General features: G+C 55.1%; 1 protein-coding gene across 3 annotated transcripts in view; it reads right to left on the bottom strand.

The window, feature by feature from the left end:
• The window catches only part of EPHB2 (EPH receptor B2), a 125092-nt gene extending 110440 nt beyond the window's left edge, over nt 1-14652 (bottom strand). The window contains exon 1 of one of the 3 annotated variants that reach the window (XM_041463450.1): nt 14482-14652. In XM_041463450.1, the coding sequence (XP_041319384.1) occupies nt 14482-14566 (85 nt within the window). In that variant the 5' untranslated portion in view covers nt 14567-14652. The remainder of the gene's footprint in view (nt 1-14481) is intronic. The other 2 variants (XM_041463449.1, XM_041463451.1) reach the window with 2 other exon arrangements.
• Between the last annotated feature and the right edge of the window lie 38 nt (nt 14653-14690).

Genomic DNA, 14690 nt, shown 5'->3' on the forward strand with positions numbered 1-14690 from the left:
AGGAATGACCAAGGTGTGCACACCTGCCTCAACAATGCAGCAACCAGGATAAGGAACACCCTCAGCACCACCTAAGTCTCCCACCCGGGTATCCATCTATTCCCTGCCCCTTTGGCTCCCCAAAGGATGAACAAAACTCAAAAGCACATCAAGAAAGTCCCATGGATGGTGTTAAACTAGGAGCCCTTCCATGGCTGGCATCACACGTGGTGAAGAAGGTGAAGGTGGGAGCACACCTGAAGCTAGAAAAACACCACTTGGTCACCAGACCAAGCTTTAGGTCTTTTAAAAGGTTTGGGGAGCTTTAACTCTGGAGCATTACTCAGCTCCAGCAGAGACAAGACAGGTCTGAAATGTGCTGGGAGATGGGAGAGGGAGTTCCAGGTCCTTGCCTGCCCCAAGATAAGGGAAAATTCTCAGACACCCCAGCAAAGAGCAAATCCCTGCAGAGAAAGCCCTCAGTGATGGGAAGGGAGGAGCTGCTGTTGTCACTGCCTTCTGGGCTGCCTCTCCCCCGCTGCCTCCCCAGCCAGATCCTCTGACATCCAACACTGCCTCTGCCAAGCCAGCCCAGTTGGGTTCCCCCACTAAAGCAAGCAAAAACCCATTCTTTGGGGGCTGCTTTATATCACTGCCTCCCCCAAAAAAGGTTTAGTCAAAGCAAATGTCAGACCCATTAAGTGTGAAGGACCTCACAACCAACACAGGAATGCTGGGGCTTGATGGACTGTTTATAGAGTCTTTTATAGGAAGGATGGGTAACCTAATCCCAACTACAACATTTTTTATGCTGCTCTGTGAGGGTTCAGCTGTGATTAAACTGCTGGCACAGTCCCATGCCACATAAAACCATGGAGACCAGCCATGTCTCATCCCCACCAGAGCCCTGCAAACGCCAGCAGCAGAAGTACTCCAAGTACTCCAAGCGGGGTGAGCCCCGCTTTGGGATCCCCGCTCACACCTCCACTGGCCTCATTAGCCTGAGACACCAAAACAAAACATCTCTAGTGAATATTTACTCTGACTGCAGCCCAGAGCAGGGCAAAGGGTAACCACCCCTGCAGGACTTGGTGTGGGTGCAGGAGATGCAACAAAACCACGCTCTCAGCAGCAGGCTTCAATGTCTTCCTCTCCCAGAAGCAGCCCCAGGATGAGCACAGCGCCCTCCACAACCCTCCTAAAACACTGGAGAAATCCCACAGCAACATTTCCTGCTTTGTTAAAACACTTGATTTTGAGCCAGCCTCACTAAACTGAGATGTTCCAAGTTGTGGATCACCCGCTGTCTCTACCAGGCTGATGCTCCATGGCTGTAGCTAAGATTGCAGTCCCCAGCATGGGCAAAGTCCTCCTTGGGAGAGGACATCCAAACGTTCCAACAGACACTGACCCAGGAAACCAAGCCCACTTGGGCTCAACCACCCAAAGGGTGTGCAATTTAACTGTCTGAAAGGGAAACAAAGATTTGCAGGTGGAGAGATTGGAAGGGTGGGAAATCCCAGCCCAGGCTTGGCACAGGGTCACACCAACTCCGTGCTGGAAGACAGGCATGTGTAGCAAAGCCAGGCCCTGCTCCAGACCCTCTTAGCTGGAAAGGGAAGAGCCTGGGAGGCCAGAGCAAGGGCAGAGCTGTAACACATGCATGGCACAGGGGATGTGCATCATCAGAGTGTCATCACTTGATGTTGGACCAGCAGGGTCTCCCCGGCACTGCTGGTGGGTGGGATTTCTTCGGGCAATGTGAGCATGAAGTTTGTTCCATTTTTTTTTTATAGAATTGGAAGAGAAGCCAGGTTTGCCTTTTTCTTATTTCTATATTTTGGGTCTGTTGACTCATCCATCAGTTTGTCTGTTCACCCTCATGACACTTCCCTGACATGATGCATCATCTCCCTCATGGCCACCACACACTCACCCTAGGTGGGCTCTCACCACCCACCTTAGCCCACAGCCCCCCAAGAGTTACAGCTCTGGAGCATGCCAAACACAACAGCTGACCAGTGACTCCTGCACTGAACAAAAACCAGAGGCACCTCAGAACCCCTCACTGAGCATCCCCACCACAGCAGCCAGGAGAGGAATATGTTCTCCCCAGGCTTCTTCTCTCAGATGAGACTTGGGCAGCAGTTTTATTTTAGTCCTGGGTGAGTGTATGGCACATTCCTGCCACCAAAGGGAAGGAGACTCCAGAGCATGTTCAGGTGCAGCACCTGAGCCTGTGCACTCACAGGGCTCCTCTTCCAGCACAGACCCCAACATGCCACCAGGAAAATGAGCACCTTGATGGTGACACATGGGGTGGGCATGGCACCACAGCTCCACAACTTGCTGGCATCCCCAGAAGACCCATGGAGGGCTGAGCCCTTCTCCACCCCTCTGGCCACCGAGCAGTTCAGGACTGGTGGATGACACACCCAGGGCTGACCTCACAAATCCCATTTTTTTCCCTTTTCCCTAAGTAGCCCACACACTGAGGACCTCCCAAACACAGTAAAACACCAGGTCAGCTTTCCAAGGGCTCAGCACCCACAAGCAGGAGCTCAGGTCATATTTAGGCCACCCAAATTACAGGGCAAGGTTTCTGCTGGAGGGTGACCTGCTGGGTCTCCCCCAGCACAAAACCCCATGGGCAGCCCCTGCCATCCCATCCAAGACGCCACAGGGACGTCTGGGCTCCACTGGTCTCTCCTGTTGGTCCCAAATGTGCTACTCCCAAACCTCCCACAGCCCCTGGCAGTGTCCCCTTACACATCCCTTACTTCCCAGTCCAAAATTCAGCTCCCCTCCCTGCAGCCCCACCTTTTCTTATGCAAGGACCAACAGAAACTGGGAGAAGCAAAGCAGCACTGTGGGACCCAGCCTGGAAAGATTGAACTTCACCCCCAACCCCCCAGATAAGGAAGGATGGGCTCCCGGAACAGCCAGGGATGAAAGGGAACGCCGCAACGGTCGAGTTGGCTGGCTCAGCTTTTGGCTTGTGCCCATTGTCTTGCCATATGCACTCCCATGTGCCATGTCCCACTGCATGGGGACAGCCACTTGCCCAGCAGCCCAGAGGGACCAGCCTGGCAACACCTCATCTGCATGTGCCTGCACCTTCTGCCTGTCCCACAAACCATAAACCAGTGCAGCTCAAGAGACCTACCCAGCCACTGCTCAGAGCAACCTCCTGAGTGATGCCAGGTTCAGCCAAAGCTGGGAACAGGGACCAGGCAAGACATGGGAGCAGCTGACAGTAAACTCAGCACTTCCAGCGGATTTGTTTGTATCAAAAGCTGCTGCTCTGAAACCAGAACAGGTGTCAGTCACACCAAAATCTCATGGCAGCTATTCAATGTGATGGCATAAGTTTGACATCAGATAAAAAAAGCCCCAAAAGCAATGTGAGCAGCTCCTCTACTCTCTAATTCACCTACAGCCATGGAAAAAGAAAGGTGAGGAGCCAAAAGGAGGAGAAAAGCAGCTGTATCAGAGCTGTCTCTGTGCAGCAGCAGCGCAGCCACATGAAGGAAGCAGCTCCCCATCACTGGCGATGCTCCCAGCAGTCCCAGGACAGAGCCACATCAGACTCTCACCTAGCTGCCCGAGGTGGGCTCAAAGCAGCACCCACCTACCCCTGGGTGGCTCCATCAGCCCCAAGCTGGCCTTGTCCTCCCTGCAGACTTGTGAACAGCCCGCTGCCCTGAGCTCTGTACCGAGCGTGACACGGAGCAGAGCCCACGCTGCCTCTTCAACACCTCCCACCAGCCAGACACCAACCCCTACTAACGCTGCCAACATCCTAATTAGCACCTTCCCTGTGCCCGCCCTGCTCCCGACTGCTCTGCAGCTGTCCAGACTCTCAGAGGTTTGCCAAAGGTGACAGGGGATGGGGACAAGTCCTGGAGGCGCTGGACACTGTGTCCCTCTAGCCCATGGCAGCCCCACTGCCCTGCTGTGAGTCTGTGTCAAGGGATTTCCACACAGCATCATGCCCACGCCTGAGTTTACCCTCCCAGAGCCTCTGGGACTATCCATCCCCCTGCAAGGCAGGCAGGAGTGGGGCTTTCTCCAAGCTTCATCAAATCACAGGAGGGCTTGGGTTGGAAAGGACTTTAAAGACCATCTCCATTCAACCCCTGCCATGGGCAGGTACACCTTCCACCAGACCAGATTGCTCCACGCCCTGTCCAGCTTGGCCTTAAACACTTCCAGGGAGTGGACAGGGCATGGACAGGGCAGCTCCAGGCTCTGCCTGAGGAATGCATTTGCCTATCCATGCATGTTCCCATCCATGCATTTGCAGCTATTTCCATGGCTGGAAACTATCCCAGGTTGTATCCCTGGGACTGCTCTGCTCTGCCTGACCCAACGCCTCAGTGCCCCATGCCAGCCTGGGGGAGCTGACACCTCCATCCCACCTCTCAGCATGCTCCAGCACTGGCTGATCAATACCCTGCCACCAGCCATTCCCCACGTCCAGGCAATGAAAATACTGGAATTGCTCCCCAGGCAATGAAAATGTAACATCCTCAGCTCACTTTCCCTCCCAGACAATGCCCAGGGAGCCACCGGCCTGCTCCCATTCACCACGAAGGTGTCACAATGTGCATGCAAGGGCTGGAGACACGGAACCAGTGCTCAGACACCTGCAAAGGCACTCTGCAAACAGCCTTGGAGGTTCTGGGATCCTGCAGGAGAGATCCCACAGAAGAGATCCACAGGAAATGCTTTCCCAAGGCTGGCACGCCGCAGTTTAGTCCCTGCAGCCTGGCCAGCCCCCATCCCTGCAGGCTCTATCAAGCCCGGACATCTTGTTTCACTCCATCCATGCTGCCCCCAGGTCACGCATTTCTCCTGCTCGCTTTATCCTCTGATACCAGACAGGCTTAAAAGTAAAACAAGGCCAAGATTTATGAAGTGAGGCTCACCGTAAAGGTTTCGCAGCCGCAGTTGTGGAGCCTGGAAACAGGATTACAAGCAAAGCAAATCATGAAACGCGATCGTAACCTCAGCACGGTGAGATGTGACCCTCACATGCTCCAGCCCAGCTCACTCCCAGCATGTGGTGTGCACTGCTTGGGGGCTGCCTGGCCAGCACAAACGTCCTTGTGATAGCCCAGGGCTTCTCTGACCTCATTTCCACAGCACCCAGCTCATTTGGGTGGCCCAGTCCTGGTCCTCAGCAGGCTTTCTGCCACACCTCGCATCAAACCAGCTGCATGGGCATTTGTCAGAGGAGAGCACTCCCAGCTCTTCAAGACCACAAACAGGTGCTTTGGACACATCTCATCATTCCACGGTGATTTACTGCAGCCTTCCAGCGCCCAAAGTGGCTCCAAGAGAGCTGGAGAAGGACTTTGGTCAAGGGATGGAGGGACAGGACAATGAGGAATGGCTTCCCACTGACAAAGGGCAGGGACAGACTGAATATCAGGAAGACATTCCCTTCTGGGAGGATGTTGGGGCCCTGGCAGAGGCTGTCCAGAGAAGCTGTAGCTGCCCCATCCCTGGCAGTGTCCAAGACCAGGTTGGACAAGGCTTGAAGCAACCTGGTCTAGAGGAAGGGGTCCCTACCATGGCAGGAGTGGAACTGGATGAGCTTCAAGGTTCCTTCCAACCCAAACCAGCCAATGATTCTATGATTCCAGGACCAAGCCCCCCTCCTGGGGCATCACTCCCACCCAAAAGTCTACTGCCAAGGCAAAGCTTTCAATAAAGATGGATCTCAAGAGAAAAGCTTGAAGCCAAACTCACAGAGGCATCACCGGGAACAATGACCAGCAAGTGATGGGAGCCAATAGCAGGGAACGATGATGCCAGCTCCATCCAGGAGTACCTGCCATGGCCACCAGCATCTGCCTGGGAGTGGAGAGCAGTGGAAGCAGGCAGATATGGGTCCTGGTAGGACACACACACCCACACCTGTTTTGAGTGAAACCAACCACGTACCTGGAGGCACCTCAGCAGCCCATTCCTGCCCGGTTTGTCCTCAGACACATCCTGCCCCACCCTCCAGCCTTAAGTTCAGTGGAGACTTTGAGGGAACTAGGGGCCTCCTGGGAGGCTCAAAGAGCAGGATCTCCTCTGGAGACCAAGGAGCATCCAGACTCCCTGTCCCCTGCTCCAAGGCAGAGTGCTCCAATCAGTGCTCCCCTGCCCTGAGAGACTCTGGCACAGGCAGAACCTGCACTGTCTCATCACAGTGCTTCTCACCCACAGCCTGTGCATGAGGACTGCACAGGATGGAGACGCCTCTCTCTCTTGTATCCCTCTGCTGAAGTTGTTCAGGCTCACAGAGGGTCCTGACAGGAGATCTGGAGGATCCAGCCTCCTCTCTGACCCTTCTGACCCTCCCTGGTTCTCCTCTCTGCTTCTCAGCAGAGCAGTGCTGCAGAAGCCTCCAACACAGGTCCCTCCAAGCCATGACGTGGACATGCAACCAGAGCTCACCAGGCTCCAGCAGGGCTCCACACACTTTGGGGACATATTTCGGGAACTGGGATGACACCTCCCATGGAGCAGGACTCACCTCAGGCTGCTGCTGGACAGACAAAGCCCAGCTGGGCATGGCCAGCGAGCTGCCCAGCCTGTGCATAACCAGGGGCACAGCTTGTCCTTCAGCCTGCTGCAGCTGGGTGTCCCTGTGTCCCCAAAGCCTGGGTGGGAGCAGAGCAGATTCCAGACCTTTTGCCTGCCCCTCCTCTCGTGGGCTGGGGGCTTGGGGCCAGCTGCAGGCTACCCAGGAGCCCAGCAGCCCAGCCCATTGTTCCCTTTGTCTGGCCCTGGGAGCACCAGCCTGCAGCGCATCAAGGTGTCCCCTCTGCCCAGGGACAGTCACACGGCTCGAGGTGTTCCCTCTGCCCAGGGACAGTCACACGGCTCGAGGTGTCCCCTCTGCCCAGGGACAGTCACACAGCTTGAGGCGTCCCCTCTGCCCAGGGAGGGTCACACACTCGGCCACATTCGCCACCCCCGACCCCTCAGCTGCCGAGTAAGGGCCCAAGCATGTCCCCTAACCCAGCCAACAGCCCCCCAAGGTGAACCCAGGGCTCAGGGAAGCTCCTCTCCTCCCCAGTTCCAACCAGATGCTCTTGGCCTCTGAAACTCCAAGGAGGGCAAAGGCAAGCACCAACAGCCATTTTCCAAGAGACCTTCCTTGGCCATCTGGCCAAAATCAAGAGCCTGTGGAAGGTTAAAGGTGTCCCCAGACACAGAGGGCTCAAGGCCATGAGCACTCAGAGCGATGTGGACCTCCCCAGCACTTTGCCTTGGAAGCTGCAGATGATCTTGAAAGCCAAGCTGGGAGATGGGGGCCAGCAGGACCCCACTGAGCCTGGACATTCAGTGTGGGAGCCCAGAGAAGGCACCTTTCCCTGTTTCCTTTCAAATACCACATCTGCCACAGGAGGCTGAGCCAAAGGGATTCCTGGTTTCCCTCCCAACTCCTGCAGTGCACCAGGATGCTCAGGGAGCACACCATAATCAAGGGTACCTGATGCCCCTGGTACCCAGGACAGGGGAGGGCTGAACTTCACCCTGCCCTGCCTCCACCCTCCATTGCTCCTGGTGTGAAACCCTCTGCTTGAGAACTCCAGAAAGAGGGAAAAAATATAAAATAAAGGATCATTACCTTTTCATCACCCTCTTCTTTACGCCTCCCACAGTCCAACGCACCTCTGTGCCCCCTCCCTCCCCAAGCTACATCTCTCCCAGAGCCCCTCTCCCCTGCACTTCTCCTGTACAAGCATCTTCACTCCCTTTCCCAGTCTTTCCCAGTTTGGAGCTGATGCTTTCAAAGAGCCATCCACAATGACTTTAAGATCTCTTTCTCAAAATGCTAATAAGTAATTTAAAGACTGCCACTGTGCATGCATGGGTTTAGGGTAATTTTTTCCATGTGAATCCCTTTTCATTCATCCCTGACTACATTTAATCTGCCACTTTATAGCCCAGCTATCCAGTGTCATGAGAGCCTTTTGCAATATTTTCAAGACAACTGTTGTTTTTATCATCCTGAATAATTTTGTATAATCTGCAAACACTCTTCGCCTTCCCATTCCCACCCCTCTCTACTTTATGAATACATCACCAGCGCAAGCCTCACGCTGACCCCGTCCAGTGGGAAAACTGACTCTTTGTTTCCCCTTCTTTAAGCAGATTTTAATCCATAAGAGCGCCCTTCCTCCAAAATTACTGCTCTGGAGTCTCCTGGATCACCCAGGGAGATCTTCTTAAAGGATGCTCGTCCCATTTACTCTGGCTCAAATATTCATTTTATTGACTTACTGTAAAATGCGAGTTCTTCTGCCATCACTTCAGACCAGTCTCCCAGCCCTGCCCTGGGAAGCAAAGCTCCTTGGCAGGAGTCCCTTTGGCCACTTGGGGTGACACTGAAGTCATCCCCCTCCACCCCAAGGGCTCCAAGGATGGAGCCCATTTAACTTCCCAATACCCGTTTGTTGAGGGGAAACTTGGGGGATAAACAATTTATTCTCTCAAGTTATTTCTCAAACTCCTTTCAGCCTACCTTATATGGCTTCACATTCACCAGACCACAGTTTCTGATTTTTTTATTTTCTCCTTTTAGATACCACTTCCACTTTATGAAGAACTTTTTTTTTACCTACAATGACCTCCTCCAATTTGCCATTTAATCAAGTTTGGTTGGGTTTTGGTTATTTTTAGGAAACTCATGTTAAATGGCTGCATGAATTCATTCTGAGGTTTAATTTAATTTCCTACATTATGGGCAAGTATTTTCCTATTTTAGCTTCTCCCTTCAGTCAGCTCCTTCACTTTCCTTTATTCAGAGACCATTACAATGTGGTGTTTTTAAGTGCTGGTTGCTTTATGGATGCCATGGTCTGACTCTTGAGAGAAGTAACATGGAAAGAAGATAATTTACTGGATCAACTGAGAAAGCTTCACCAACTTTTGGAGCTCCCCAGCCCCTCCTCATGCCCATTGGGAGATTGAATCTGCTCCTGTGGAGCAGATCTGAGTCTTGTGTGTGGTTGCTCAGGTCAAAATCCAGAGTTCATCCTCCTGTGAGCTCTCCAAAGAACCACAACTGTTCTCAGCCACTAAAACCATCATTTCTGAATGTGACATTTAGGGAGGCACAGACCAGCCCCAATTAGTTGTGTTTTCTGCCCGCGTGGCCTGCTCCGTCTCCCTTTAATGCTTGGCACTCGATGCCACACTTCCTGTCAGACCTGATACTGCTCCCTTCATCCCAAGCAAAGAAATTCAGGGAGGGGCAAACAGCATGATCCTCACTTATTCCTTTCCCTCTTCCTGATTATCTCAGGGGGCTGGCATGCCCTGCCTGTACAGCCACCTTGTCTGCACCGTGGCACCTGCCATCCATCCAGCATCCATCCTGAAACATCTGAGATTGATACGAAGACATTAACAATATATGTCTGCACAACATCTCCAGGCACCTCTCCTTCCTCACAGCCTCCCCCCTGCTGTCACCTGGCCTTCAAGGGGTCCCTGCCCACTCCAGCATTCCCAGTGCTCCCCGTGCTCCCTGCATCCCTGGGTACAGGCCAGGCAGAGCCCCTCGGAACTCCCCCGTGCTGCCTGTCCCTCCCTCCCGCCCAGCCCACACCACACTCAGCCCTTATCACAGGAGGCCCCATCCTCTCCCTTATCTAACGGCTGAACTTTTGCCTCGGAGGATCTCCCTGCTCCCCCCATCCCAACGAGATCCAGTTGGCAGCTGTGCTTTGCCCCGGTCTCTCTATAAACCAGATCCAGGTATGGGAGGGATTACAAACCAGGGTGGGAGCTGACAGGGCTCTTCCTCGGTAAAAATGGATTGTGGCAGGATGGGAACCCCACTCCCAGCCAGAGCCACCCTCATTCCTATCCCAGCAGGGCTGGTGTGGGGGGAGCAGGCACGTTTTGGGGCAGGGGCGGAGGGTCAGGCTCTCATTCATCCCTCACCCTAAAGCACTCAGGCCTCGGGAGCTGTCACAGCCTCCACTATTTACCCAGCTCCTCGAGCAGTTTCCTGAGTGCCCACCCCTCTTTCCAGCAGCTCAGGTATGTGCACACAAAGGGCCCTGACTAGTGCAGGCAGGTCCTCAGCCCGTCTCCAAGGGGACGGCTGCTCCCATCCCTGGGGACAGCCCCAAACCCCTCACAGCATCCCCAAGGCACAGCCGTGTCCCCTTCACACCCTCTGTGGGATGACCCGAGGAGCGGGGGAACATCAGTGGCCACACCAACCCCGAGCCCTTGTCCCCTACAGCATCTCCTCCCTAGGCTTTAGTCACCCAGAGAAGCTGGAAGTCAGCAGGTACTGAGAGGACTGCTGCTCCCGCCTGGAAAAGCCAGAGAACAGTGTAGGAAGGGCAGCAACATGGATGTTTAAAAGAGGCACTGATTTATTTGGTCTCCAAAAGGAGCTTTCCCTTTTGCTGCCCCTATAATGCAAAGGGCAGGTGGGTGCAAGGAATGTGCCTTGTCAAAAATTAACCCAGGAAATGGAGGGGAGGGGAAAGCAACAGGAGGAAGACGGGTGGCACAGGGCCAGACCAAAACCACAGGCTCTGCTCTGCTCCTCAGTCCCACTTGTCCCAAAACATTTGCTCCCCTTTCGCTCTTAGGAGAGTGTTTGCAGATCTGGAGCTCAAGCTCACAGGAAGGATCAGCTCTTGACAGATCCTGTGTTCTTCCCTGGACCCGCTATTCTGCCACATCCCTCCAGAGCATGATAGGCTTGCTGGGAGGCTCCTACAGCTCCCATGGTCCTGGCACACCTGGAACATCCACCTCCATGGAGCACTAAGGTCAAAGCAATGCTCTGCTGTGACTGCAACCCTGAAGGGATGACTCAAGTCTTCCTCTATGGAGACCCAAAAAGATGGGTACACAAAGGCTCAAACCAAGCCTGTGTCCCTGGCATCTCCCCACACCCCTTGTGGAGGTGCTCAACATAGGTACAGGAGAAGAGACCATGTTTCAACATTGCAATATGTTACAGCATAAGCAAAATTAAATATACGGTATACTGCAGAATCACAGAATATCCCAAATTGGAATGGACCCACAAGGATCATCTAGTCCAAATCCTGGTCCTGCACAGAACCCCCCAACAATCCCACCATGTGTCTGAGAGTGCCGTAAATATTATGGGTATTATAATTCACTGTTAAATACACAAAGCACTGAAGTTCTGTCTCCAGCTTGCTTGGAGGATGGGCAGGGATGTCCGTGTTCAGCACCTCATCCACAGCACACCCTGGGAATACCCACCCCAGGAGTGGATACAGCCCTCCTGCTCCAGCAGCTCACTCCAAGCCCAATTCTGGGCTCAGGATTAGGATTGCTCAGCACAGCTGATGCTCAAAATCGAGTCCCCTCGCCCGTGATCCTGTTTCTCAGCAAAACTCGTGCCGGGCAATTCTCCATCGCCCACTGGAGCCTGTCGCTGCCTCCGTGCTGCCCACACCCTCACTGATAGCAGGGCCATCTCATGTCTCCTTTTGCATTTTTGGCACAGGGCTGGCTCTCCTCCAGTCCTCGGGAAGCTTGCCAGCACCGCAAGGTTTGTGAAAAGTTAACTCCACCGGGGTGCAGAGCGCCATCGGGTTGGTTTTCCCTCCTCGCACATGAGTTAGCCAGGCTGTTGATTTTAAAATACCTCTGTGTCCTTCCCAGCTCCCCCCAAAATACCTCGGGAGCGTCAGTCCTGCGATCGGCGCGCAGCCTACGCAGCAGGAATACAAAGCGGGGCCGTTAGTGATAGCGGCGTTACCAACTGGTGTGGGATCCAGACCCTTCCAGGACTCCTTTGTTCTTGACTTTCTGGTTTGGGTTTTGTTTTGTTTCTTTTTTTTTTTTTGAAAAACACACAAAAAACTTTCCTTTGAGAAGCCTGAACTTTCTCAGCTGCAGACACATTACCTTCCAACCGCCTTCACAACTATAGGCAATTCCTAACCTCTGCTTTATGTATGTTGTCATCCACCTCCCTGTTTTCTATACTGATTTATGTTTCACGTTCTTTTTACATTTCCTTTTAACAGAGCTGGTTTTAACCAAACAGCCTTGCCTCCCGAGCCCGAACTATGCGTTCTGCTGGCCAGTGAGCAATCAACTTCCAATTTCCATGCACACTCCTGTTTATATTTCCTTCCCTATCGGCTTTGTTTCTAATTAAGGTTTGTTAAATGCAAGTGAATATATAGCGCGCAGAGAAATATAAAGCATGTAGATAAATAAACACCCCACACACAGCCGCACTGACTAAGGCTGCACTTTCAACCACGGATCCCAAAGCACTTTGTCATGTTCATTAACAAAACCTCGCGGCTCCCTTGGGAAAGATGCTTGGATTATTTTACGCCTTGTAATTAGGAAAACTGAGGCACAGAGGAGACAAGTGAAATTACCAGCAGTACAGAAACGGTCTGTGACAGAACTGAAAACAGGACTCAAGAGGCAGGATCCTCCAGAATTGTAGTTTTCCTCTGAACAAGCGTTTCTGCCCATTTTGGCCCTGGAATATGCTGGGGCTGGCGATGGAGGGCATCAGCAGCATGGAGGTTCCCTCCAGCCGCGGGAACACGGTGGGTCCTGCCACCACCTCCATGGCCAGCAGCTACTGTTGGGTCCATCTGCCCACACTGAAGAGATCCAGAGCATTCAGAGTTGCAGGTGGGCACCACATCCAGGCACTTTGGAAGCAGTGGGAAGAGGCAGTTCCAGAAAGGAAGGAGCAGAGGCACGCCCAAGGAGCTGCATCCCACACATTTTCACCTTGCCAGCTCTCCAGAAGCCTTTTCCTGGAAGGCTAGATGAGGAATCTGGCTGCCCACACCAACGCTGAGAGTGACCATCACAGCCCCATGACACACACAGGGCAAGAGGCAAGAGCAGGGGCATGGGGGGACCATGCCAAACCCAAACCAACACAGTCAGCCCCGGCTGGAATGGCCGCTAGAAGCCCACTGACCATCTCCCTGAGAGCGTCCCCATCCATGGAGGAGCACACCTTAGAGCAATCATCTCGGGTGGGTGAAACACCTCACCTGCACTGGCCAGCCCCTCATTTCTAGATATACTCCCCATCCCTCGGCACTCATGCATCCAGTGCCTGCCGCTCCTGTCATGATGATGGGAAAGTCACTCGCTCCATGAACACACGTGGGAGCCCCGGCAGCCAGTCACTGACCCACAGCACCAGCCAGCAGCACCTCTTGGGCAGCAGGAGGAGCAGGGTGGGGTGGAGGTGTCACCCCATCCCTGCCCACGGCACCCAGCATGCCACACTTGGCAGCATCAGCTTCTCATGGTCAAGTGCGCATGGGCCTCGCCGGCCAAGCCCAGACCCCGTTGGAAGTGTCAAGGCCACCAGTGGATGGGGCCAGACGTCCTGCATGGACACGTATGCTCTCACAAACACGCTCCTCACCCCAACCCTCCCCCCCATAATTAAAACCATGCTGGGTTCATTTGAATAGCAGAGCTGGCGAGCGCTCTCCGCTGCAACGTAAATAGTCCTATTTATGCCAAGCTCCCATATTGTAAATATCACGATGTATAGCTGGCCAACCCATGAGTCATCTCCCAAAACTCCAACTTAATAAATGGTGCCTCATCCATGTTCCAGACAAACACCGTCCGAGTGGCTCCCACCGCCCGGCACACACAGGGCCAGCACCGGCCACCCAGCCTGCCCACCAGCCCAACGGAGCTGGAGGGACAGCAGAGCCACCCAGCCCCTCCAACACGACCCTTCCACAATGGACAGGCATCCCTGGACCACGCCGCTCCAGGACGAGCCAGTTTTTGGCCTGACACCTGGCCCTCGCCCCTGCCCAACCCAGTTCTTCGGCACTTCCCAGGGTGTCCACGCAGCGGGCGGGTGGGAGCAGGCAGGAATGGCTGGGATGGTTGGGGAGCAGGAGAACGAGTCTCCCCTTGCACAGACCCCACCGTGGGGCTCCCACCCAGCGCCGTCCCCGCACACCCAGCCCAGGAGCTCCCCACCTGCCGCCTCACACTGCTTTGTCTGAGCTCCGGGGACCTCGCCGGGGAGCTCGGCTCCTCCTGGGGACGCCGGGAACGCCACGGCGCCAACGGGGAGCCGGCCACCAGCTCCAGAACGCCGGTAAGGCCTGGCGGAGGGGCACCCCAAAGACTCTCCCGAGAGCAGCAGCGGGCACGGGGCGGTGAATCCCGGGCATCCCTGGGGGACCCTCCGCGGTACCCAGGGATGCCCACTCCGGCGGAGGGATGGCGGGGAGAAGCGCGGCCAGCGATCGGGAGGGTCTGTGGGCGGGGGGGGCACGCACGACACACCGGGCTCCGGCGGCGACACCTCCAGCTGGGGTAGCACTTCCCCAAACTTCGCCTCCCCTCCGAAGGGCGTGTGGCGGGGAGGGGGGCAGGGGGCAAAGTGCCACCCCCCAAAAAACGGGGAAAACCCGGAGGGGGCTCGCCCTACCCGCAGGGCCCCCGCCCCCCGCGCGCCCCCCTTACCTTCCACGGCGGCGAGCAGGGGCAGGAGGGCGAGGGGCAGGCAGCAGAGCCACAGCGGCCCCATGGTGCGCGCCGGGCCGGGCATCAGAGGCGGCGCGGCCGGCGCTCCATGGAGGCGGCGGAGCGCGGAGCGCAGAGCCCAGAGCCCCTCGCTGGGGCCGCCGCCGGCGCGGGCACGGCCGCGGGCACGGAGCGCTCCGCCGGCCCCG

The sequence above is a fragment of the Pyrgilauda ruficollis genome, unplaced genomic scaffold (assembly GCF_017590135.1).
Source record: "Pyrgilauda ruficollis isolate IOZ18807 unplaced genomic scaffold, ASM1759013v1 scaffold165, whole genome shotgun sequence".
In the NCBI taxonomy this organism is placed as follows: domain Eukaryota; kingdom Metazoa; phylum Chordata; class Aves; order Passeriformes; family Passeridae; genus Pyrgilauda; species Pyrgilauda ruficollis.